Source organism: Ochotona princeps, chromosome 10 (genome assembly GCF_030435755.1).
Source record: "Ochotona princeps isolate mOchPri1 chromosome 10, mOchPri1.hap1, whole genome shotgun sequence".
In the NCBI taxonomy this organism is placed as follows: Eukaryota; Metazoa; Chordata; class Mammalia; order Lagomorpha; family Ochotonidae; genus Ochotona; species Ochotona princeps.
Window position 1 is genome coordinate 16232381 of NC_080841.1, and position 23863 is coordinate 16256243.

At 57.4% G+C, this 23863-nt stretch overlaps 1 protein-coding gene across 3 annotated transcripts; it reads left to right on the forward strand.

Moving 5' to 3' along the window:
- Positions 1 to 270: 270 nt before the first annotated feature.
- CDK18 (cyclin dependent kinase 18) lies at positions 271 to 23482 on the forward strand. 3 transcript variants are annotated; one of them, XM_004578712.2, is made up of 16 exons: positions 272 to 532; positions 16161 to 16288; positions 16394 to 16536; positions 16795 to 16920; positions 17854 to 17910; positions 18928 to 19042; positions 19172 to 19266; positions 19589 to 19651; positions 19992 to 20115; positions 20218 to 20338; positions 20444 to 20541; positions 20829 to 20934; positions 21018 to 21060; positions 21581 to 21671; positions 21858 to 21935; positions 22430 to 23482. In XM_004578712.2, the coding sequence occupies exons 2-16, from the start codon at positions 16165 to 16167 to the stop codon at positions 22462 to 22464; spliced, it is 1419 nt and encodes a 472-aa protein (XP_004578769.2). In that variant the 5' UTR covers positions 272 to 532; positions 16161 to 16164; the 3' UTR covers positions 22465 to 23482. The 3 variants fall into 3 exon arrangements, with proteins under 3 accessions (XP_058525069.1, XP_004578769.2, XP_058525068.1); XM_058669085.1 differs by having other exon boundaries at positions 272 to 459; XM_058669086.1 differs by lacking the exon at positions 17854 to 17910 and having other exon boundaries at positions 271 to 532.
- Positions 23483 to 23863: the final 381 nt, after the last annotated feature.

The following is a 23863-nucleotide window of genomic DNA, read 5'->3' on the forward strand; positions in this document are numbered from 1 at the left end:
GTCCTGGGTGACCCTCTGCAGAGAGCTTCCCGCATGGCCCAAGAATGAAACAGGAAGACAGCGCTGGGACCCTGGATCTCAGAGTGCCAGAAAGGGGGTGGGCACTGGGCAGAGGGGTGCCTGGGGATTGGCAGCGGCCTTGGGCAGGGCGGGAGGGCCGGGGGAGGAGTCAACGTGTGCACGTGAAAAACTCCGGTGGGGGCCGGGCTTTCCCTTCCTCCTCCTCCTTCTCCTCCTCCTCCCTCCTCTTCCCCACCTTCCTTCTCCTTTCCCCTCCCCTCCTTCTCCTCCTCCTCCTCATCGGGCTCAGGTTGCGGCTTCCCGGGGCAACGGCTCACCTATCCCGGACTGAGCCGGGGAAGCCAGCGGCTGCGAGCCCGGGTGGGCACTCCAGCCCCGCGGCCCCCCGGCGGCCGTGGCAGGCGGGAGCGGGCGCGCCGCAGCCCCAGGACGCGCGCGGTGAGTCCCGCCGGGGCCGGGGCCGGGGAGGTCGCCAGAGGGGCCACGGCGGCGCCCGGCAAGCGGAGCAAAGGTAAGCGGGCGGCTCTTAAAGGCGCAGGGCTGCTTTTGCCCCCGGGCAAGAGGTTGGAGGGAAAGACCCAAACGAATTGGGGGCAATCGCAGGTCACAAGGTATTAAGAGAGTGTGTGGCTGGGGTTTAGGGGCGGGAGGACACCCTGGAAAGCTGCTTCCAAGTACCAGGTATTGAGAGGGGGCGATGTGCCATCTCGGACCCTCGCCCGCAGCGAGTCCCCCTCTGGGACTTGGCCTGGGCTTACATCCGAACTCTCCCGAGTCAAGTTTCGAGCCTGGCGGGAGGCCGGCACCTTCCAAGCGCCCTTCCTTCTGGGAAGGACAGGGCTAGAAGTCCCCTGTGGCTACAGGAGGAGGCCCCAGACGTGTGAGGCTAGGTCGTCGGCTCATGGGTGAGGCTTCTGGGTTTTGCTAAACTTTCCAGATTATCAGATCCCAACCCCGGGAACCTGCCTGCCCTTTCTGCAAGGCCAGGGAGCAAGAGGGGCTATGGACACTGAGGTCCAGGCATAGTGGGAGTGGATGTTGGGCGGGGGGAGGTGTACCCTCAACAAGGGCTAGGGAGAAGTGGCCTGAGGATCCATCTGCTGAACCTGGGGGAGACTGATGGGAACCCGAAGTAACACATGGAATGGGGGGGTCAACTCCCCTAGCCCATTCCTGGCTCCTAAATCCTCCCAGAGCTGCAGAATCCTCTAGAAGCCTGGAAGGCGGGCTGGGATCCTCTGAGACCCCTGGCTTTCACCTGGCCTTGGGAGGGGCCTCGGGGTGCAAGGCAGCACTGGCCTGGAGTTAGTGTTTGTATCTGAAGGGTTCTAGGGAGAGGGTCACCTTGGCACAGCCAGACTTCTGTCCCGGCCGCCTTCCATGCAGGACACACTGACCTCCCCACACCTTGCACGCCACATCCCCCAAGGTGTTCCTGCCCAGTGGGTTCCCAGGACTGTCCCCACTGGTACCTGTGTCCTACTGGGAGAATGGAAGTTGTTCTCTGTTGGCACCAGGAAATTCTTCCCCAAGTTGGGAATGGGCATCAGTAAGCTGTTCTGTTTTGCTTTGACTTTGGTATATCGTTATTTATTGGGAAGGTGAAGAGAAGGAGGGAGAAAGAGAACTCTCACATATGTTCACTCCCCAAATGTCTGCAACAGCTGGGGCTGGGCCGGGCCAAAGCTGGCAGCTGGGAACTCCATCCAGGTCTCCCTGATTGGGGCTCAGGGCAAGTACTTGAGCCGTCAGCTGCTGCCTCCCAGGGTGCATAGTAGCAGGAATCAGAAACTGGATTAAATCCATGCACTCTGATATGGTGTGCAAGCATCCCAAGCTGCATATTAACCGGTTGCCCAACATCCACCCTGTATCTGATAGCCAGATGCCCTCATGGCCACCATTTGTTGAATATCTGCTGTGTGCCAAGCAAACAGATGCTATTAACCCTAGTTTACAGGCGAGGAAACTGAGACAGTAAATTTCCTAAGGTGTTACAGAGGTAGGCATCAGCTCATGTCCAGCTGTCCCCAAGCCCTTTTCCATCACAGACAGGTCCCAGCGCCCTCTAGAGGTCTGTGGTCTGCCTCAATCCCCAGGAGAGGAAGAGTGTGTGTGTGTGTGTGTGTGTGTGTGTGTGTGTGTGTGTGTGTGTTGGGGATGGGGAGGGGGAGTTGTTGCTAAGAGCAACGGGCCGCCATTTGTCCTGTGCCAGGCAGAACCAGGCTTCCCCATGGGTTGCAGGAGAGAGGGTACTGATCTGGGAGCTCAAGATCAGTCTGTTTGCCCTGGTGCAGGAGGGATGGAAGTGCGTTTGTGTCCTCCACATCCCTTCCCTCAGCTTCAAATCCCCTCTGCCTGCTCTGAACTTCCTGTGCACCCAGGGACAGGCACCATACATCAGGACCAGCCCTGGCTTAGCTTTGCCCTGCTCATGTGCCAACCAGGCCTCCCCTCTCTGCGGTTTCCCCATGTTGGACTTTTGTCTAGCGTCTCGAGGGAATTCCTTTTTTCCCCCCATCCCCAGCCAAGATTCGTGATTAAAAGAAGGACAACCCTAGGCTTCTTGTTGGACTCCAGCTCCTATGAACTAAGTGTGTTCTCCTCCCCACCCCCAGCCTCAGTTTGCCCATCTGTGAAAGGAGCACCTCACCAGGAGGGTGAGGAGCTGAATGCCGTGAAATCATGTAGGGCCTCCAGCCCATTGCATGGCAGTCATTCCAGCGGTGGCGGTTAGGAGAGGGACTTTGCTGGGGATCATCCTGTGGCTGGCTCGGGCAGGGTAGGAAGCAGGCCTTTCTGACCACATTGGGCCAGGCCCTTGGCATCATCTTCCCTGTTCTTCCAAATCAGAGAGGAGGGCCTTGCAGATGAGGTGGTTGGAGACAGGTTAAATGGAAACCAGGATGGATCAGGAATCTGTGCCTGGGGAGCCCCCACACACCTGACTTGCAGGGCATGAGGGTAGTGGGCTTCGGGTACTGGAGCACCAGCAGACTCCTGGCCCGAGCTGCCTTGGCAGGGCCTCATCCCCTTGGGGTAAGAGAGTACCTCCTGGTACTTCAGTAATTCAGGTCCCTGTTTTGCTTCGTTGTCCCTAAGGGAGTGGTTAGCCTGGGTCAGATCTACCTGGTGAGCTCTATTCCATTGCAACAAAGTCACATTTCGCATCCCCATTCCCCACCAGCTCCGGGCCCTGCCCTGACCCTTTCTTTCCCGCTTCACCTTCATCCTGTGGGCATGTGCTGCTGAGCAGGTACTTGACCGTCTGCAGGGGCTAGGAGCAGGCCAAAGGCAGCCCTGTCCTCGCTCAGCCCACACAGCCAGGCAACATGGGCTCTGGAAACTGCAGACCTCACATGAAGGCGTGTGTGAGCCTGCTAAGCTGTTGAGACAGGGCGTCCTACTCTGGGGAACACTGGCCAGAACTTGTGAGAAGATGGGCTGGAGATCCTATTTTCTGGAACTCTCTAAAATGACCCTGTGCCCCCTCTCCTCCTTGGAAACAGAGGAGTGAGGTAGACCAGATGACCCATGGTGGCTGGTCAATGAGTTCATTCATTACGTGTTGTATGTGTCTCCTGTGCACTGGGGTGGAGGCCCTCTGTGGACTTTGGGGTTAGTTCTAATCCTGCCTTTGCCACTCAGTAACTGGGTAAGTGATGTGCTCACTCAGGTGCCCATTTCCTCATTTCTGTCATGGGAGGATGTTAACTTATAGCATGTAGTCTTCATGAGACCACAGCCAAGACACTGCCTACTTTTGCCTTACTTGCTGTCATTACCCAGGGGTCAGTGGGATACACTGGGCATTCTCAGTGCCTTTGATCTCCACTTGATATTGCTTATACAGTTGGAATTTCAGGGTGGGTGTTCTGGGACAGTGGATTAAGCCATCGCTTGGGATTGCCTGAGTGCTGTATTAAAGTGTCAATTAGAGTCTTGGCTACTTTGCTTCTGATCTGGCTTCCTGTTAATACACCCTGGGAGGCAACCAATGAGGGCGCAAGTGCTTGTGTCCCTGCCACCCATCAGGGAGACCAGGACAGAGTTCTGGGCTCCCAGCTTCAGCCTTGCCCAACCTCCAGTGTTGCCGGCACTTTTGGAATGAAATGGCAGGTAATAAAATAAAATCTCTCTCTTTCATATGCTTTACCTTTTAAGTAAATGAAAATAATAAATGTAAAAAAAAATGAAGGTAACATCCTCATAGCCACTAGCCCCAAGTCTTGTAGTCGAAAGGAAACTTTTTTTTTTGTAAAAATTTATTTATTTGAGCCTGGCACGATAGTGTAGTGGATAAAGTCCTCGCCTTGAATGTGCTGGGATCCCATCTGGGCGCTGGTTCTAATCCCAGTGGCCCTGCTTCCCATCCAGCTCCCTGTCTGTGGCCTGGGAAAGCAGTTGAGGACGGTTCCAAAGCTTTGGGACCCTGCACCCATGTGGGAGACCCAGAAGAAGCTCCTGGCTCCTGGCTCTTGCCTTCAGATCAGCTCAGCTCTGGCCATTGCTGCTGCTTGGGGAGTGAACCATGAGATGGAAGATTTTCCTTTCTGTCTCTCCTCCTCTCTGTATATCTGCCTTTCCAATAAAAATAAATAAATTGTAAAAAAAAGATTTATTTTTTTAATGGAAAGGTAGATATACAGAGAGAAGGAGTTACAGATGGAAAGATCCTCTGTCCGCTGATTGGCTTGCCCCAAGTGGCTGCAGCAGCCAGAGCTGAGCTGATCCGAAGCCAGGAGCCAGGAGCTTCTTATACCAAATACTAACATGTGAAAAGTTTCCTTCCTGAGCCCAGTGCAATAGCCTAGTTACTAAATCCTCACCTTGCATGTGCCAGTATTCCATGTGGGTACCAGTTCTTGTCCCAGCTGCTCCACTTCCCATCCAGTTCCTTGCTTGTGGCCTGGGAAAGCAGTAGAGGATGGCCCAGTGCCTTGGGATCATGTACCCATGTGGGGGCCCTGGAAGAAGCTCTTGGATCCTGGTTTCAGATCAGCTTATCTCTGTCTGACCTTTGGGGAGTGAATCAGCAGATGGAAAATCTTTATTTCTGTATCTTCTTCTCTCTGTGTATCTGCCTTTCCAACAAAAATACATTTTTTTTAGAAGTTGGTATTTACTTATTTTTATTGGAAAGGCAGAGTCTCTCTCTCACACACACACACACACTCTCTCTCTGTCTTCCATCTGCTGGTTCACTTTCCAAATACATCAACCAGGGTTGGGGAGACCAAGTCAGAGCCAGAAGCCTGCAGATCCATCCAGGTCTCCCCTGTGGGTGACGGAGACTCAAGCACCGAGTCGTTACTTACTGCTGCCACAGGTACCTTTGCAGGAAGCAGAATCAAAAGCAAGCGGGGATTCCAACTCAGGTATTATGATGTGGAATGTGGGCAGCCCAGCCAGCAGCCTAAACTGCATCCAAACATTTACCCCAGAGCTTGGTCCATAAAGTGCGTCTGTCATCACTCTGAACACCCTCTTCATTCTACCACTGTTGTGGAGAGTTCTGAGAAGGTTCCAGAACAATTCCTGCCCTCACACCTTACTTAACAGAGCTCACCCTTTTGTGTCTGGGGAGACCCCCTCGGGAGTCCAGTCACTTTCCCTCCTCTGGCCCCAGCACCCAGCAAAGGAGGTGTGCACAGTGACCTGGCCAAAGAGGGGGCATGCAGCAGGTGGGTGTGTGTGGGAGGAGGGCATCTTTCATGGCCCAGGCAACACTGAGTTTCCAGAGGAGGTCACAGAGCCCTGGCCAGGACCCCAGCTGGCAGCATGCCCTGCCTTGGCTGGCTGGGTACCACGTTCTCTGCTGATACCCGACCTGACATGGCTCCTTCTGTGTGGCCGTGGACTCCTGCAGGCCTCCTTAGCTGTGGTGCCCAGGAAGGAGGTGCTGGCTCCGGGCAGGATCTACAGCCCCTGTAAGCCCTTGGGAGCACCCATTCGTACACCCACAGCTCATGTCTCAGTCCTGCCCTGTCACCCTGAGTGGCCTGGAGTAGGTTAACCCCTCTTCTTACTCTTGCCAAGACCTTATCCTGGCTGCATCCCTGCCAGTCCCGTCAACATGATGAACTGTGCCCCTGTGATCCCTAGGGGCTCAGCCTTCGGTTCCTCCTGACCTGTGACCTCCAGGTTCCCCTCACCTTGATGTGAGTCTCAGGTACTCTGTTGCTGGTGTGACCCAGATGGGCAAGGAGGCCCTAAACAGGCTCCCTAGCAACTAGGAAGAGCACAAATGTTTTACTGTGCAATGAATGTTGGATGAGAATGCTACTTGATCCTTGGATGCTCAAGGGCAGGGAGAATGGCCCATGAGCTAAGAATTTTTGAATTATTTTGAGATGGTTGAGAACAAAATTCAAAGAAAATAGAATTTATTTTTGACACTTAAGAAATCCAATGAAATCCACATATTCGTGTCTGTAAACACCCCCTATGGTCACTGGCACCCTCATGCATTGCGTTAAGAGTTGCCTGGCTGTACAGCCCCCAGAACCTCCACTGTCCTTGGCCTCGTTTTGATGGAGGTCTGTTGACCCTTGCTAGGGGTCACTGTGACACTCTCTAGGCATGACATACAGCTGACCTGGGATCTTAGTCTAAAAATACTTCCTGTCTTCTCCTGTAAAATGAAGTGTTGCTATTTTCTGATTACAGAAGTATTACATGTTCACTGTGGGACTATTACAGGATGCAGGTATGAAAAAAGAAGACATTAAAATCACTCCTAATTGTATCACCCAGAGGTTACTGGCGGGGTGGGCAGGGAGGGACATTTTGGCTTAGCTCCTGCTAGATGATTATCTGTGTGTGTGTGTGTGTGTGTGTGTGTGTGTGTACGCCATGTGTTTCTGTCTTGCACACAAGTTGGACTTGCCTTCCATCTCACTGAAATCTGTCTCAGACAGGGCTTTTGAGGTGCAGGGAGACATAGGCTTGGTGGGGCCAGAGCTGTGGCTCCAGGAGTCAACACATGGTTTCCACCATGGAACAGGATGAGGTCACCCAGGAGGGGTGCCTGGAGGGAAAGAGAGGGCAGACCCAGTCCAGGGACAGGGGGAGGAAATGAGTCCTCAGGCCATGGGATGAGACTTGGAAGGCAATGACCATGGAGGTGGAAAGGGTGGGATACAGGGTACAGAGCCCAGGACAGAGCCTGGCACAGAGCAGCTGCTTGTGAAATGAGTAAGTGATCAGAAGAAACCAGTACCCTCCTCTCCAAAGCTTGAGTTCTGCTTGGTGAGTGACACTGACCAGGGCCAATTAGAGGGCAGTTGAACAGCTGTGAGAGGTCCAGAGGTTCCCCCAGAGAAGCAGGGAGGCCATCCAGGCCAGAGTGGCTGCCTAGGCCCCACCAGGTGGGAGGAAGGCGGGGGAATGTGAGGAGGCAGAGGAGGGGGCATTGGGGTCAGGGCCTAGGCAGGGGAGCCCCATGGCGTTGTCTGGAGGTGAGTGAAGCTGCCCTGTTAGACTGGTGACTCGGACTGGGACAAGGAAAGAAGCAGGAGCTTGACCAGAGTGCCTGTTAGGATGTGGATCTGGGAGAGTGGGGCCAGACTGGAGGGAGTTGTATATAAATAGGATGTGGCTGTGGAGATGCTGGGAAGCCCTCCCCAATCCTAGACACAGAGCTCCCCGGGGACACCAGGACTGAAGGGCCTGGTGGCTAAACTTGGGCATGGAGAGCAAATTAGGGAGAAGTCATGATCCCAGAATGCTGCATTGCTTTCCTGAAGGCCAGGGAGGGCTGGGAGGGTGGGGAGTGTGATTCTCCCTCCACCCCACATACCCTCACTTCCTGTGTTTGTAGCATCTAGCTGACAGGCAATGCTGCATGCCCAACAGCATTGGGCATTTGGATGACCTGGGGGAGGTGGGTGAAGGCACTTCCTGGAGGGTCTGCAGAGTGAGTGACTGAAAGGGGCAGAGAGATGGGGCAGGCATCTGTATAAGATGCCTGTGTCCTGGATCTGGGTGCCTGTGTTCAATGTTGGCCTCCAGCTCCTACCTCCCGCTTCCTGCCAGTGCACCCCTGGGAGCCAGCAGTGATGGCTTCTGTAGTTGGATCTGAAACCCACGCAGGAAACACCTCTGGCCCAGCCCTGGATGTTGCAGCATTTGGGGCATGAACCTGGGGGATGGTAGTTTTATTCCCTGTCTTTCTCTGAATCTCAAATAAGTGCACAAATAGTTTTTGCAATATTGCTTTGGGTTAAAGACATTAAAAACAAAAAGGAGCTGGAAGAGTCCTCCTGTGGGAGAGGCTGGTTGGCCTTGCCTGGGAGCTGGCAGCTGCACCTGTCTTGGTCCCTGGCTCCTGCCTGTGGTCCAGGATGCTGTGGCTGCCTTGTCCCATCTCAGAGCAGCCTTTGCTGGGCCCCCCAAAAGGTCAGCAAGAGCACACAAGAAGGTGCATATGCACCTCTGAGAGTAGCTCTGGGGACATCAGTGCCAGCAATGAGCTAGTCTGCACAGGGGGGCTGGGAGGGGAGGTGGGTAACGGCTGAGGGTGGCCACCTCTAGGAACTGAGCCTGAAGGGGTGGGGGAGGTGCTGGGAGGCTCCAGAGAGAGTGATGGGATCTCACCCCTTCCCTACAAGTGCAGGGGGAACTACCCGGGCCCTGTTGGTGGAAGTTGGCACCTGGCCGTTTGCATCCCAGCTTGCCCTGACTATGCTTGACACCTCCAGTCTAAACATCACAGGCCTCCCCTGAGGTCTTGCTGTTGTATGATCCCAGCCCTGATGTCATACAAGCTAGGTTTCTACTGAGGCCTGCTTGCAGCTTTCACATATCCATTGCCTGGGCATTTTGAGGGCCCTGCCTAGCCATGGGCCAGAGCAGCCTGCCCCTAAAGGGAAAAGATGAGGACCAGTTAGGTTTAGGGGAGCTTTGCCCTAAAGCCAGCAGATGGGATTGCGGCAGAGGGAGTCTCACCTGGCTGGGAACAACTGTATCAGACTTAAAGACATGCAAGGGTGTCCAGGAAGAAGTCACACTTGAGCTGGGAGGATGAGCCAGAAGATGGCTGCCTCCTAGTCCCACCCATCTGGGGCACCAATTCCTGTGACCCCATTCCCTATAAGATCCAAGAAGAGGACAGATGTCCCAGGAGACCAGGACTAGTGAACCAGGCAGAGAGAGGGCCAGGCTGGCCTACCCAGCTGAGCACAACATGCACAACGTTCAACCCCTAAGACTAGGATTGGCCTAAGGAGAAGGAGAACCTCACCAGAGACCCCGCCTTCCTGATCATGGAAGGAAGGCTGCTGACAGGCACTGCACAGGGTGTGTCCAGAGCTTCAAGTGACACAGATTTGGCCTCGGAGTTGAGGGATCCAGGAGTTGTGGGGCTGTGGCACGGAGAAGGTGGTGCTGTGAGCTCACAAGGCCTCATCCTTGTTCATTTTGCAGCAGGCACTGTACACAGCACGAGGTCACCAGTGAGACACACACACAGGTGGCCCTGGAAGTGCATTGCTGCCCAATGACCTGACCAGTGTGCAATGCCAGCCATTGTGGCAGCAGTGAAGGAGGGGTATGGGGAGGGGAGCAGGTGTGGCAATGCCTGGCTCCCCAGGGGAAGTGACTGACACTTGGGTTGACTTGGGAGTGGTATAACCTGGGGGAAAATTGAGGAAGGACAGCTTGGGATAAAGGAACAGCAAGTGCAGAGCCGCATGTGGGCTTGGCTTGTTCTGGGAGTGTCCCGCTCAGTCCATAAAGCCAGACCTTGTCAGAAGGGGATGGGGAGCGTGACAGCAGGACTTGGGGATGGGGGGTGTTGAGGATTCAAAGAGGGGAGAATACACACATTTTCTTGATGGCAAGGCTTACTGTGGAGACTTGATTGATGGATTTTTTAAAGATTTATTTATTTTTATTGCCAAGTCAGATATACAGAGAGGATGAGAGGCAAAGAGGAAGATCTTCCATCCATTGATTCATTCCCCAAGTAGCCGCAACGACTGGAGCTGAGCCAATCTGAAGCTAGGAGCCCGGAGCCTCTTTTGGGTCTCCCACATGGGTGCAGGGTCCCAAGGCTTTGGGCCTTCCTTGACTGCTTTCCCAGGCCACAAGCAGGGAGCTGGATAGGAAGTGGGGCTGCCAGAGTTAGAACCGGCACCCATATGGGATCCCAGTGCGTGCAAGGCAAGGACTTCAGCCATTAGGCTACTGTGCCAGGCCCTGATTGATTGATTTTTTTGATTTACTGATTTGGAAGGCAGAGGGAAAGCAAGAGAGGGAGACAGAAATGCCCGTAGCAGTCAGGGCTGGGCCAGACTGAGTCCAGGAACTTGCAACTCAGTCCATGTGTTCCACATGATACTAGGAAGAGTCAACTACTTGCTGCCCACTCTGGAGTACACATTAACAGGCAGCTGGATCAGAAACAGAGCACCCAGGGCCCAGACCCAGGCCCTGCTCTGTGGGATGTCCACCAGACCAATCCTTCACACGGTTTTGAACAGGTGAGTGATGTCATCAGAAAGCAACTGAGACAATGAAATGGGGCAATGGAGTTGAAGGGTAGATGTTCTCCCCACTTAGCAGACAACAAGACTGAGGCCTCAGTCACAGTGCTGGTGAGTAGGTCTCACAGGACATCAGATGGTAGAGAATTGCAGAGAGCAAGGCTGGGTATCATCACGTTGCAGAGGGAAGAGCACCAGGGGTAACCCTGAGCCCCAGACCAGGCTTGCTGAGGGCCTGCCCAGGTCGGTTCCCTGCCTGCTTCCTGCATTCCATGCAAGCGATGTGTGCTCTGAACCGAGCAACATCCTGCGTGGTTACTCCACAGAGCTTCATCTGCTGCTTGTAGCAGGAGCTCTACAGGCCACTCCTGTGCTCCTCAGCCCTGGCCAACGGCCCCTCCTGCCAAAGGTCCCCCTACTCCTGCACAGCCGAGGTCCCCAGGGGGGCTCCAGGGCTTCTGTTACTACTCTACTGCTGCTGAATCAGCTGCAGCGGCGGGGTGGGGGGGGTGGGGGGGTGAGGGGTGGTGAACTGCTGCGTGGAGGCTTGTTCTAGGCCCTGCACATGACAGCCCCCAGCTGCGCAGAGCAGCCTCAGCTGGAGGATGTAGGAAGCAATGCTATCTGCAGCTTGCAGCAGCCCCAGACCTGGCCTCTGTGGGAGGAGGGAGTAGCTCTGACGTCCGGCTTGGCTGGTGACATCTGTGGACTTGGTCAGCAAGGGCCTCTTTAAATTCTGCTCCAGGCTGAGGGATGCTGTGGGGGTGGGGAGCAGGAGGCAGAGGAGCATTCTGAGAACCCTGGCTGGCAAGCAGCCTCAGGCACCACAGCACTGACCCTCCAGGCTTCAGAAAATGGATGTTTCCAAGTTTTCTCTCACTCATGCTATGCCCTTGGGCCCTTGGAGACTGAGGTTGACAAGCAGCTAAGAGCCCTGGGAAAGGATCTGATATGTGCCTGGGACCCAGGGCTGTGCCATGTGTCCCTGGGAAACAGACACGTGCCCGCTGTAGCCACCTGCCTGTTCTAAGCAGAGACCATGGCATCCTAGGTGGGAAAAGCAGATGGGGCAGCAGGTGGTCCTGGGCAGTCGTGGGAACCCATGAGACCTAAATGGCCCGGTGCAGTGGAGTGTGGGCAGGGGGAGGGGAGGGACTGTTCTGGCTTTGTCTCTGTCCCTGGGAGGCCAGGGTCCCTGCACAGCCTAAGGGGACCCTACCTTCCTAGTCTTCCCTAGCCCGATGCTGCCAACTGTTTCCTGCCCCTTCCGTCTCATGTCTCAAAAGTGTCATCCAGGCCGGGCCGGGGCTCAGAGGGAATATGACCGCATCTATTTGGGTTCTTTCCGGCACCTTCTTGGCTTGGGAGTGGACAGCGGATCTCTCTGCACTTTCGGGCTGGGTCCGCGCCCAGGGTGTGGGCTCCTATGGGGTCCCAAGCCCGGAGCTGCCCCAGGTCTAGCGCTGCTCATTCCACCCCCAGAATTCTTCTGACCGTTTCAGGACCCCAGGGGGCTGCCCCCAAGGCCCTCACTGTCCTGCTCAGCCCTTCTGCTCCACTTGCATCCCTCTCCAAGGCAGCTTCCAGCCAAATCCAGCCCCTGGTCCCCAGCCCCACTGTATCACCTCCTCTCTGCCGTGTGTTTCCCTGCTCCTGCCCACAGTACAGCAGCCCGTCCAACCCTGATTGAGCACATGCATGCCACTCCTGTGTCCAAACCCTCCCCTGCCCTGTGAGGCCCGACACAGCCTGCTCGACATAACCCGCTGCTCCTTGCTCTCCCAGCCTGCTCCCCAGCCCCTCCCTGCAAGCCCCAGAACATCTAGACTCCCTGTGCCCCAGGACCTTTGCACTTGCTGTACTCGCTGACCCCCATAAGCCACAGGACAGGCCCCCCTCTCGCTTATGTCTGTGGTGACTTTTTGCTGGGGTGTCACCTTTTCAGGGAGGCCCTTCTATCCCCTCTGACTGGCAGCACCCACTCCCCACCTCAGTTCCCTTTTTCCTGTTTCATTTCCTTTCGTTGTCCTTGTCACCATATGCCACCCTGTGTGTTTTGTTTATGGTCAGGGTGGTGCGGGGGGCCTGTTGCCCCTGTTGGGAATTCCGGTTGCCTTTTCCTGCAGAGTCCTGGAGCCCCCAGCCCCTTCCTGCACAGCAGGTGCCTGCGTGAGTGAGCCGTAAGGCTGACAGGACTTGGTTCACATAGCCTGCTAGTGGGTGCATCTGGCTCTTGAAGCCAGAATGGGAGTGGGCAAAGGCTTGAAGGAACAGCATAGTCTAGGTAACCATGGGGAGGAGTCAGGGCTAAAGAGGACACTTTCCTCACTAGGAAGAAAAGAGAGCTAAGGGGCTGCGCCTCTGGCAGTACCCTGGAGGTTTGCACAGGGTTTGGAGTGAGTCCATGCCCTGCCAGGAGCAAGTGCAAGAGGCTCATCCAGCACACTCTGGGCTCTGCCCCTTCTGGCTGAGGGCACAGAGGCCTCTGGCAAATGCCCACTGTGCCCACAACCTGGTTCCTACTTCCTCCTCCTGTGTCACTCGCTGAGCAGGCACCAGCAGGAAGTTCTGGGCCAGCAAGTGTGTGCCAAGGAGGAAGTGACAGGAGGAGGCCGAGTGCAGGGGCCCCTTCTTTGGGCAGGGAGGGCCGGCTGGGATCAGCCTGTCCCCCCACCCCGCGGCACCTAGGGGTCCCTCCTGTGGCCGTCCCCTCTCTCAGCTCTGCCCAGCAGGCACCCCTGCAGGCCCATTACTCTTCCCCTGGCACCAGTTGTACGGGGACAGTCCCAGATGGCTCCCTGACCCGGAGACAAAGGCCACCCTGTGCCCAGCCCTGGGCTTGGTCACACTGAGCCTTCTGTTTCTAGGCAGGGGTGAGGGGCAGACAGCACCAAGGTGACAAGCCTTTTTCCTGTCTTCCTTCGCCCCTGGACCCCTTCCTCCCCCGGGTCTGAGGAGCTGGCTCTCCCAAGGGAAGGCGACAGAGACGTGTACAGCGCTCAGAAATAGCACACCATTCACTGCCCATCTGCCCCCTCACATCCAAGACCCTGCAGGGTTCAATGCCCTGATTGTGCATGGCAGAAAGAGGTGTCCACTCTGTGGTCACCACCCCCGCTGCTTGCTCCCCTGTCACCATGTGGAAGTCCATCCCTACATCTGACCTTCATCCCTCCCACTGCAGCCACTTCCCCTGGGCGTCTTCTCCAGCAGCAGCGGAACAGCTGGTCCCCATCCCCACATCGTGGCCCCACATTCCTGCCCCCAGCTTTACCTTCCTGCTGGCTTGCTGCCCCGCTCCATCCCAGCCCAGATGTGAGCTCGTGGCTCCTTGCTCCTAACTGAACCCTGGTGAGGACAGGTTGCCCTACAGGACTGGCTCCCTCTAGATGGCAGAAACTGGCATCTCCCTCCCAGAAGCCTTTTAGGAACTGACCTTCCCTCCGCCGCACCATGCACACACATTGAGAGCAAGGGGATGAGATTAATGAACATTCCTGGTGGATTGCTGAGCCACAAACTTGTTGAACTACACCAGAAATCCTAGGCAGAAAGATGGCTTTAGGAAGGGCTGTGGCTGGTCCTTCCTGGCACAGCTCGGGCCTCAGGCAGCCGAGTGCCCACCTGCTCCCATGCCCCACTCCCCAGGATGGCCAGGAGCAGACTTCAAGGGCTGCATGGCGTGAAGGTGCTTGTTTTCAGGGCAGAGCCATTTCCAAGCCTGGTAGGGGGTCCCCTGCACTACTTGGCACACACTCCCCCTTCCCCTGTCCCTTAGGACTCCCTGCCTCAGCCCAGTAGAATCACCTAGAGACCTGGCCAGTTACTGTCCCTACTCAGGGCCCTAGTTGCCTGCTGGCCATGGCTCCCCATGTAGAGATTGCTGGTGAGGCTTTGGAAAACCACAGACTCCATTCCCACTTGTCCAGTGCTCCCTGCTAAATTCCAGCGTCCTTTGCCCCAGCTGATGTGTGTCATGAGGTTGCCTCTATTCAGGTGTCACGTTGGACAGTGTGGTCATCACATAAGATGTGGGTCCTGTCATCCTTGGAACTCATGCCATCCTGCCCATGGCCATGACCTCTTCTAAGGGTTTCCTCGGGCTGGATGCTACTTCCAAAATGGAAGGCTGGGGGTTGCACAACCCCCTTCCCTCAAAGCATCCAGTCAGAGATGCCAGCAGGCGGCAGGCCCAATGCAATGCACAGAGCCATGGGGTGGCTAGAGGTGGCTGGTGGGGGTGAGAGGGCCAATTGGGCCTTGCCAGGGAGGCTGATAAAGCCTTTGGGCCACCTTTGCAGCGAAGGCGTTATCATCAGCCCCCCCCAGGGGGGCAGGGCTGAGAGCAGGGACTCCAGTTTATGCAGTACAGAAGCTCCGTGCCCAGCACAATGCCCACTTGGGCAGTGGGGGGTGGTGAGGCTGCAGAACCCAGGCCTCTCCACCTGCCAGGAGGGCCTCCCAGGCCTTGGGGTTCAGTAGAAAACTGGGGGCCATGGCCGAGCTGTGCTCGGGGCGGGGGGTCAGCCAGGCAAAATGAGACGCCAGGGAGAGGACCTATTCCTGTCTGGCCGAGGAGAGAACAAGCTCATTAAGCAGAACAAACATGTTACTGACCCATAATCCCTTAAATCGGGAGCATTCAGGAGGGGCCTAGTTGCCTTGGCAACCATGGACCAGCCCGGTGGCTGGGCCAGGAGTGTCCTCCAGGCGTGGGTTGTGCCTTGTGCGTGGGTGAAAGCTGGGAGGACTGCGGGCAGGTACCCTCACTGCTTCACACTGGTCCTTGGAATCTGCCAGGCCTCATGTGGGGCTCTTGGCCCCAGCCCCTCCGCAGCCGAGGGCCGTCTGGGCAGGATGAAGGGCAGCTGCACCCGGCTTAGGAGACCCTGAGAGGAACGGAGCAGGATAGAGGAGGAAGAGGAGGAGGTTGTGGGAAGCAGCCACTGCATAGGATCCCTGTGGGTGGCCAGTCAGAGGGCAACAGAAGGAAGAGATCCTGAGGTGGTGGGGAAAGCAGAGACGCTTGCTGCCCCCCACTGTGCCTCCTGCAGAAGCCCGCTGTGGGGAGGAGAGGGGAGGAGCCAGCAGGCTGCAGCCCCCTGCCCCTGGGGACAGATATTTCCTGTAAATTCCATCCATCCCCCGAGGCCTTGGAGGAGAGGGCTGAGCCCTCCATGGACCGGCACATGCCCCTCCCTTTGCCTCTTCCACTCTGCCTGACCCCTGGGAACCTAGGACAGGCCAGAGCAGGGGACCTTCTGGTGTCAGAATATGGGAGAAACAGGATTTGGATCGGACCACATCTGGGCCTTGGTCAGGAGGGCTCACTGGCTCTTGCACTGCAGCTGCCACACGCAGATGGTGAAGAGCTGCCAGCCCCTAGGCCCCTGCTACCCCTGCAGCTAGCTGAGGAGGGGCCCCCAGGTATTCTCTGCTCACCACGCCCATGGTCATCAGTGCACCGTGGGCTCCTGGACCCAGCTGACAGACAGCAGGGAATTCTCAGGACGGGGCAGAGAGAGCTCGACCTAAGGTGGAGACACAGCCCTGATTCTGGGCCTGTGGGGCAATAGAGCCCCACGGCAGACCACAGCCCAAATCTACAATGGGTGTAGTAGACCTGGGTACCCTGTCCCATTCTTGCCCCAGGACCATGAACAAGATGAAGAACTTTAAGCGCCGGTTCTCCTTGTCTGTGCCCCGCACTGAGACCATTGAAGAGTCACTGGCTGAGTTCACGGAGCAGCTCACCCAGCTGCACAACCGACGGAACGAGGGTGAGGGGCCCAACCAGTGCCCTCTCCACCGCCCTGGGGATTTGGGGCAGGGGTGGGGATTGGACGGAGCCCCCTCGAGAGCTGCTGATGCCTGGCCACTTTCAGACCTGCAACTCAATCCCCTCGGCGGAGACCCCCAACCGGAGCCCAGTGCCCTGTCACCCACAGACAGTGGGGAGGAGCTGGGGCGCCCATCCCCTGGCATGCAGTACTGCCGACCACAGAACCAGCGCCGCTTCTCCATGGAGGTGAGTGGGGCCCAGAGAGGGTACAGAGCCTCCAGAGAACACACAGCAGCCCCTGGGGGAGGAGTGGGGAGGTCCCATAGCACCCTCTCATCCTCCCCGCCCTCTCCCCCCCCCCCCCCCCGCAGCAGCTGGGAGCTAGCCAGACACTTGACCTTGCTCCAGGGAAAGCTGGGCCCAGAGGCAGGGATGAGAGCTGTACAGCCCTGGCTACCCTGTGGCCAATACTGGGGTTCCCATCTCAGCCGGGTCTCCTCCTAGGATATCAGCAAGAGGCTCTCGCTGCCCATGGATATCCGCCTGCCCCAAGAATTCCTGCAGAAGCTACAGCTGGAGAACCCAGACCTGCCCAAGCCGATCAGCCGCATGTCCCGCCGCGCCTCACTGGTGAGTCCCGAGAGGGTCTGAAGTCACAGGGCGGGACACCCTCTCCCCAGCATTGGTTTTAGCACTCTGGGTCTTTCCTATCCTGGTCTTACCTTGAGGCCCTGGGTGATTTGCAGGGAGATTCCTGGGGCTCTGGCGCCACCTTCTGGCTTTAGTGGATTTTACTAGCTCATCCTCCAGGATCAACACCCCGTTTCCTGTCTGAACACCAGCCCCTCACTGCCTCCCAACAAAGTAGCAACATGGGCAACATGGTACCAACAAAGTAGCTGACATGGGCCTCCCAGTCCTGGAGGCTATCAAATTTTCTGCAAAAACCAGGTTCTGGGCTCTACCCCAGGTACCTAAGGTTAGCCTCTGAGGGAGGGTGGCCTACAAGCTATCTTAAGAGTCCGGTGCACTGAGCTAGAAGGACACAGCTGAGGGGGGCTGCTGGGGAAAAGGTTCTGAACAGGACACTTGAGGAAGATGGAGAGAGACAGTGCCTGCCCTGGAGGAGCCCATGGCCTGAGCAAGGCAGAGAAGGGCAGGTAGCCCAGGGGTACAACGGGCCTAAGTTCTCAGTAGGTCCAGGTAATGCAGAGGCACAGGTATACAACAGGCCCAGGTGTGCAAGGCCCAGGTATACAATTGGTCCAGGTGTGCAACAGGCCTAAGTGTGCAAGGTCCAGGTATACAACAGGCCAGGTTTGTAGCACTGAGCTCCACACCTCGCAGTCCTGAGTGCCCCTTCATCCATGACAGAGACAGAGAGGAAAGGAGACTAGCGATGATTTGGGGTTGCTCTCAACCCTGCCAGCCTCAGTTGTTCCATCTCTGTAATGGGGGCTCTCAGAAGCTGGGCATGGGAAAGAGATGGTGGTGTGGGGGCAGAGTTGGGGGAGGCTGCTGAGACCTCCAGGCTCATGGCACCCCGGGTTCTCTCCCTCTCAGTCAGACATCGGCTTTGGGAAACTGGAAACCTACGTGAAACTGGACAAGCTTGGGGAGGTAGGAGACTGGGTCCCCGGGCACCGTGGGTCCCCTCCCTGGTCAGCGCTGCATGACCTCTGCCCAGGAGAATTGCCAGCAGGTCAGCCATGCAGCTGGGCCGGCCTCGGGCGGTGTTCAGGGGCTCCTGGGTCCTGACCCAGAGTGTGAGGATGGTGTAGCCCACAGGACCCTGGGAAGATGCCAGGCTGGTCTTCTCTGGCTTGGGTTCAAATCCTACCTGCTGCACTCCCTGGCTCTGTGACCTTGGGCTTGTTACATAACTCCTCTGGGTGCCTCGATTTCTGCCTTGGTAAAATGGAGCAGGCAGTCGCCCTACTCTTAGGATCATGGTAAGGGCTGTGTGGGCGGCTATATATGTGTGTGTCCTTGAATAACACTAGTCCATGGGCCCGGCGGCGTGGCCTAGCGGCTAAAGTCCTCACCTTGAAAGCCCCGGGATCCCATATGGGCGCCGGTTCTAATCCCGGCAGCTCCACTTCCCATCCAGCTCCCTGCTTGTGGCCTGGGAAAGCAGTTGAGGACGGCCCAATGCATTGGGACACTGCACCCGTATGGGAGACCCAGAAGAGGTTCCTGGTTCCTGGCTTCGGATCGGCGCGCATTGGCCCGTTGCGGCTCACTTGGGGAGTGAATCATCGGACGGAAGATCTTCCTCTCTGTCTCTCCTCCTCTCTGTATCTGGCTGTAATAAAAAATGAATAAATCTTTAAAAAAAAAAAAAAAACACTAGTCCATTGAGCTGCCCGGAGGTCCCTGTGTTGATGGCCTAGGGCCAGCCCTTATGTACAGAGAGGAGGAGCCCCCGACCTGTCCCTCAGGGGGCTGCCAGAGAAGGCCTGCTTGCAGGTTTGGCAATTTGGTGGCACACAGGGACCCCAGTAGTGCAGAACCTGGTAGGTGGAGGAGGGAATGGCCTCTGGAGAAAGAGGAGCTGGGCACTCAGGCTCGAGGGCAGGCTCTGGATGTAGGCAAGTTGGATGGGCCTCACTAACCGGCTGCTGGATCTCACTGCAGGGCACCTATGCCACGGTCTTCAAAGGGCGCAGCAAACTCACACAGAACCTGGTGGCCCTAAAGGAGATCCGGCTGGAACATGAGGAGGGCGCACCTTGCACAGCCATCCGCGAGGGTACTGTATCCCTGCCTCCCGCCCTCCCCACGGGGCTGCTGGGAGAACAGACCTAGGGACATTGGGGAAGCAGCAGTGTGGGAGCCTGTGGTCCCTAAGGACCTAGGCGAGTCTGTTTCCCATCCCCAGTGTCACTCCTGAAGGACCTGAAGCATGCCAACATTGTCACCTTACATGACCTCATCCACACAGACCGCTCCCTCACATTGGTCTTTGAGTACCTGGTGAGTGGGGTTGGGGCTAGCATGGTGGGCTGGGGTAGACTGGGCTGGGCTGGCATGGTGGGCTGGGCTAGGATAGGTTGGGGCTGGTGTGATGGACTGGGCTGGACTGGCGTAGTGGGCTGGGCTGGGATGTGGTGGCATGCAGGAACTAGGTTGGTTCCAGAACTGGGTTCTCAGATGCTTCCATGCTGGAGTGGGCCCAGGCAGGGCTTGGTTCCGGGGCAGTCCCATGGTGAGGGTGGGCTGAGGCCCTATGCTAGGAGGAACCACTTCCTGGGTCCGGGCTTCTGACCAGGGACAAGCCAGGGGCTGTGTGTTCCAGGACAGTGACCTGAAGCAATATCTGGACCACTGCGGGAACCTCATGAGCATGCACAATGTCAAGGTGAGGACCCCTGGGCTGGGATCCGCTGCCTATGTTGGCCTGCACCTGCTGCAGAGCCCAGCATGGAAGCCAGGGTGAGGACCCTGCTGTCCCCTGTGGCAGGAACCCCACTGAGCATGTCACCCGGGAACACAGCCCTGCTCTCCTGCAGGCTGTGGATAGAGCATAGCCCCTCCCCAAGCTTGAGCACACACCACTTTTGTGTGTGCCTGGGTGGGTTTCCCTGCAGGGACTTATCCAGGACTTGGTGGGCCTCCTCTGTCCAGCCTGGGGGCAGAGGCTCAGGGTCTTCCCGATGGGCCCACCTGGTCCTTTCCACTTCACTTCCGCTCTCTCCCAGATCTTCATGTTCCAGCTGCTCCGGGGCCTGGCCTACTGCCACCGCCGTAAGATCCTGCACCGGGACCTCAAGCCCCAGAACCTGCTCATCAATGACAGGGGCGAGCTGAAGCTGGCTGACTTTGGTGAGGCCAGGGCAGGAAAGAAGGAGCTGGGGGCCTGGGCACTCTGCAGCTGACTACCGCACCTGTGGGTAGGGGTCCTGTGACGTGCGCATCTGTCCCTAGGACTGGCCCGGGCGAAGTCGGTGCCCACCAAGACCTATTCCAACGAGGTGGTCACCTTGTGGTACAGACCTCCCGATGTGCTGCTGGGCTCCACGCAGTACTCCACTCCCATCGACATGTGGTGAGTGAACCTTCGGTTGGGGGAGTTCCCAGGCCACAGTGACCTGCAGAACTGTGGTGACAGAGGATGGCCGCCCCCTCTGACGCTGTTCCTTGCTTCCCCCAGGGGCGTGGGCTGCATTCACTATGAGATGGCCACCGGGAGGCCCCTCTTTCCTGGCTCCACTGTAAAGGAGGAGTTACATCTCATCTTCCGCCTCCTCGGTCAGTCCCCAGCCGCTCCTTCCTCCCTCATGCCTGCAGGGGGCGTCCGAACTCTAGCTAGCCTGTGTTCCCAGCTACTGCCCTGGTTCCTCTGTACCCATTCCACCTGGGTCTCGGAGACACACACACACACACACACACACACACACACACACACACACACACACACACACACACACACACACACACACACACACACACACACACACACACACACACACACACACACACACACACACACACACACACACACACACACCCTCCCACCTCCCTCTCCTCTCCCCCAGGGACCCCTACAGAAGAGACCTGGCCCGGGGTGACGGCTCTGTCCGAGTTTCAAGCCTACAGTTTCCCCCGGTACCTCCCTCAGCCGCTGCTCAGCCATGCTCCCAGGTAATGCCCCCTGCCTTCCAGCAGTCCCTACCTGGGGCCACGCCCCCTCCTCCCCAGACTGTGTCAGCTCTGCTTTCCTGCAGGTTGGATCCCGATGGCATCAGCTTCCTGAGCAGCTTCCTCCTGGTGAGTGTGCCGGCAGCCCCACTGAATGGCTTGCTGACGGGTTCCCAGCTCATCCATCCCTGTCCTGTCCTCTTCAAGACCCAGGGCTGCAAGCCACGTGCAGCCTTGGACCCCTACCCCAAACCCCAACTCACTCGCACCTGCTTGCTAGCATGGGCACAGAAATGCCTGTGCTCCTGTTTCTGTGATGGTAGAGCAAAATGAGTAATTCATGAGATGCTCATGGGGACGCTTTGAGCTCCTGGGCCGCAGAGGGGTGCCAGTTGGGATGTCTGCCTCTACCTCCCTTGGTGTTTGTGTTAGGATCGGGGCTGCTAGCTTTTGTGTTGCCATCCCCCGGTGTCCAAGCTCCAGGCTATACTTGGGAGGCCCTGCCTGGCTGTGGATCAAGTGAGAGCTGGCTGTACTCAGTCACTTCCCAGGGTGATTTAACTTAGTGTGGAAGTTCCCTGCCTAGGGGGACCCCGCGGCTTCCTGGCTGGGCACCCCCCAACGACCATAGCCTGATCTTGTTTTTCAGTACGAATCCAAGAGTCGCCTGTCTGCGGAAGCTGCCCTGAGGCACCCCTACTTCCGGTCTCTGGGAGAGCGTGTGCACCAGCTGGAGGACAGTGAGTATCTGAGGGTGTGGCCACCCCACAGTTGAGGCCAAGGAGATGGAGCAGTGAGCACTGAGGGGATGATGGGAAGGAGAGGCCCGTGGCTTTTCTCCTGGGTTCCTGCTGGGGGCTGGAGGCCAAGATGGGTAGTCAAGGAGCCAGTCCCACCCACTCCCAGCCCTGTCTCCTCTCACCCAGCTGCCTCCATCTTCTCGCTGAGGGAAATCCAGCTCCAGAAAGACCCCGGCTACCGCAGCCTGGCCTTCCAGGCACCAGGTAGGGCCTGTGTGCCTCCCCTTGTTAGGGGGTCCCCAGGTGGTCCCAGGTCATCCTCCCCAGTGGGGACTCACCCCAGGGAGTTGGCAAGGGGCGGGGCAGAGCCCTCCTGCCCAGGCTGCCTCAGCCATTCCCACCTGGCAGCAGCCCTGGCCAAGGTACATGCTCCCTGGGAATACTGAGCCGTTCCAGCAGTCTCCATCGGGTCAGTTCTTTCGCTAGAAGGGCTGATGGCCTTGGACATGACCAGAGATTTCCCTACCTCACCTGCTCCTTAGAGCCTCCTGTGAAGCTGACACCTTTGTGTCCCCATTTCACAGGGAGTAACGTTGAGTCCTGAGTGGTGCTGTCATCATTTCACAATGGCCAAAATAGCAGGGGTGGGATTGGAACCCAGGCACCCACTTACACATACTCTCAGTGTGTCTGGGGGACCCCTGACCCTCCTGATGGAGGGCTTCTGAGCCCCCTGTTCTCATCCTTCCATCTCTCAGGACGAGGGAAGAACCGGCGGCAGAGCATCTTCTGAGCCAGACGCACCTGCTGCAGTCCCAAGGGAAAGGAGTCGCAGCTAGCACCAGTTCAGACAGCACGAGGACTGAGGCTGACGGCCAGGCTGGAACCCTGCTTGGCAGCCCTGCTGGCCATGGCTGTTTCCCGTCCCTGCTCCCACACGCCTCCCAGGGCCCTCACTGGATGCATCCCTTCTGTCACCTGCCACCATGGGCTGACCATGGACCACTTCCCTGGGCGAAGCCCACAGGGCCTTAGAGGCTCTCTCACCCCAGAGTGCTCGGGCACGGGAGACCCCAAGCCCCGAGAGGTGTCCCCAGGACAGCAGAAGGAAGCATCATTCCCACCTTCCTCCTCCCATTCTTCCCTGCTGGGTGCCCAGCTGCGCCCAGGGGTGCCCTGGTACTGTCAGTTGCACCTCCACCACCTCAGTCAGCCTTGCCCACTGCCTGTATCAGAATGGAGTTGCCTTAAATTGGCAGGTGGAACAGCCCCCACTGCCCTTGGAGCTGTGACTCAGCCCCTACCTGTCCCTTGCCTATCTTATCACCCATAAGCACCAAAAACCAGCCTGGGTCAGGGTCCTGGGGACGGCGCCAGATATGCATGGTCACCTTGACACTGGTGACCGGTCAGCCCTGGCTCCTGGGGCTGGCAAGGCCTCCCTTGTGCCCTTCTGCCTTGTCCTGCAGCTTTGCCCACCTGACCCCAGTCCCAGCTTCCCTGTGCACCTCTCCCTGGCCTGCCCAAAGGGTGGCCACAAACTGGAGGGGTGTGCATGCCCCAGACTGAGGTAGGGGACAGGGCTTGGAGCATGCGGGACCACTACCCCGAGAAGGCACCCCTCTTGCATTCTTACTCTGAATAGCAAAGGTCAAGGGGAGGCCAGGTCCTGCCCTTCCCCACCAGGCCCCTGCCCAGCCTGGCCAATCTCAGGCTACCCCCATCTCTCACCCCTCCCCTTCCCCAGCATTGTACTGTGAACATCCTGGGACTCTGCACAAAGACAGATAATATATTTAATTCACATAGTACAGAGATGAGCACTCTGTTCTGAAATGCTGCTGGATGCATGGATGCGTGGCCACACCCTTGTGCCTAGTGAGTGGGGTTGGGCTTACTGATGTCAACAAATGAGTGTGTAAAGGAGGAGAGAGCCGGCTTTGTGTGTATTTCTGGACCTGTGCTGGGCTCAGGAAAGAAAGGGGACCGAGCAGTGTCCCTACTGTGCTTAGGCCAAGGTCAAACATGGTGAGGAGCACCAGCAATAGCTGGGAGCAGGACGCCGAGGAGGCCTAGTCCCCAGAGGCAATGCTCTTGAGGACACCAGGAGTGCCAAAGGGAGCCCCAGTTAGCGATCTGGGGTCGGGCTGCTGTATTCGCAATGCAGAGCAAGAGGGAGGCTGGGAGGAAGG

Excerpts from the sequence above, each read along its gene's own strand:
- CDK18 (XM_004578712.2), top strand. The coding sequence starts at position 16,165 with ATGAACAAGATGAAGAACTTTAAGCGCCGGTTCTCCTTGTCTGTGCCC. Across the intron at positions 16,921-17,853 it reads TGTCCCGCCGCGCCTCACTG|TCAGACATCGGCTTTGGGAA; the intron begins GTGAGTCCCGAG and ends TCTCCCTCTCAG. Across the intron at positions 17,911-18,927 it reads AACTGGACAAGCTTGGGGAG|GGCACCTATGCCACGGTCTT; the intron begins GTAGGAGACTGG and ends ATCTCACTGCAG.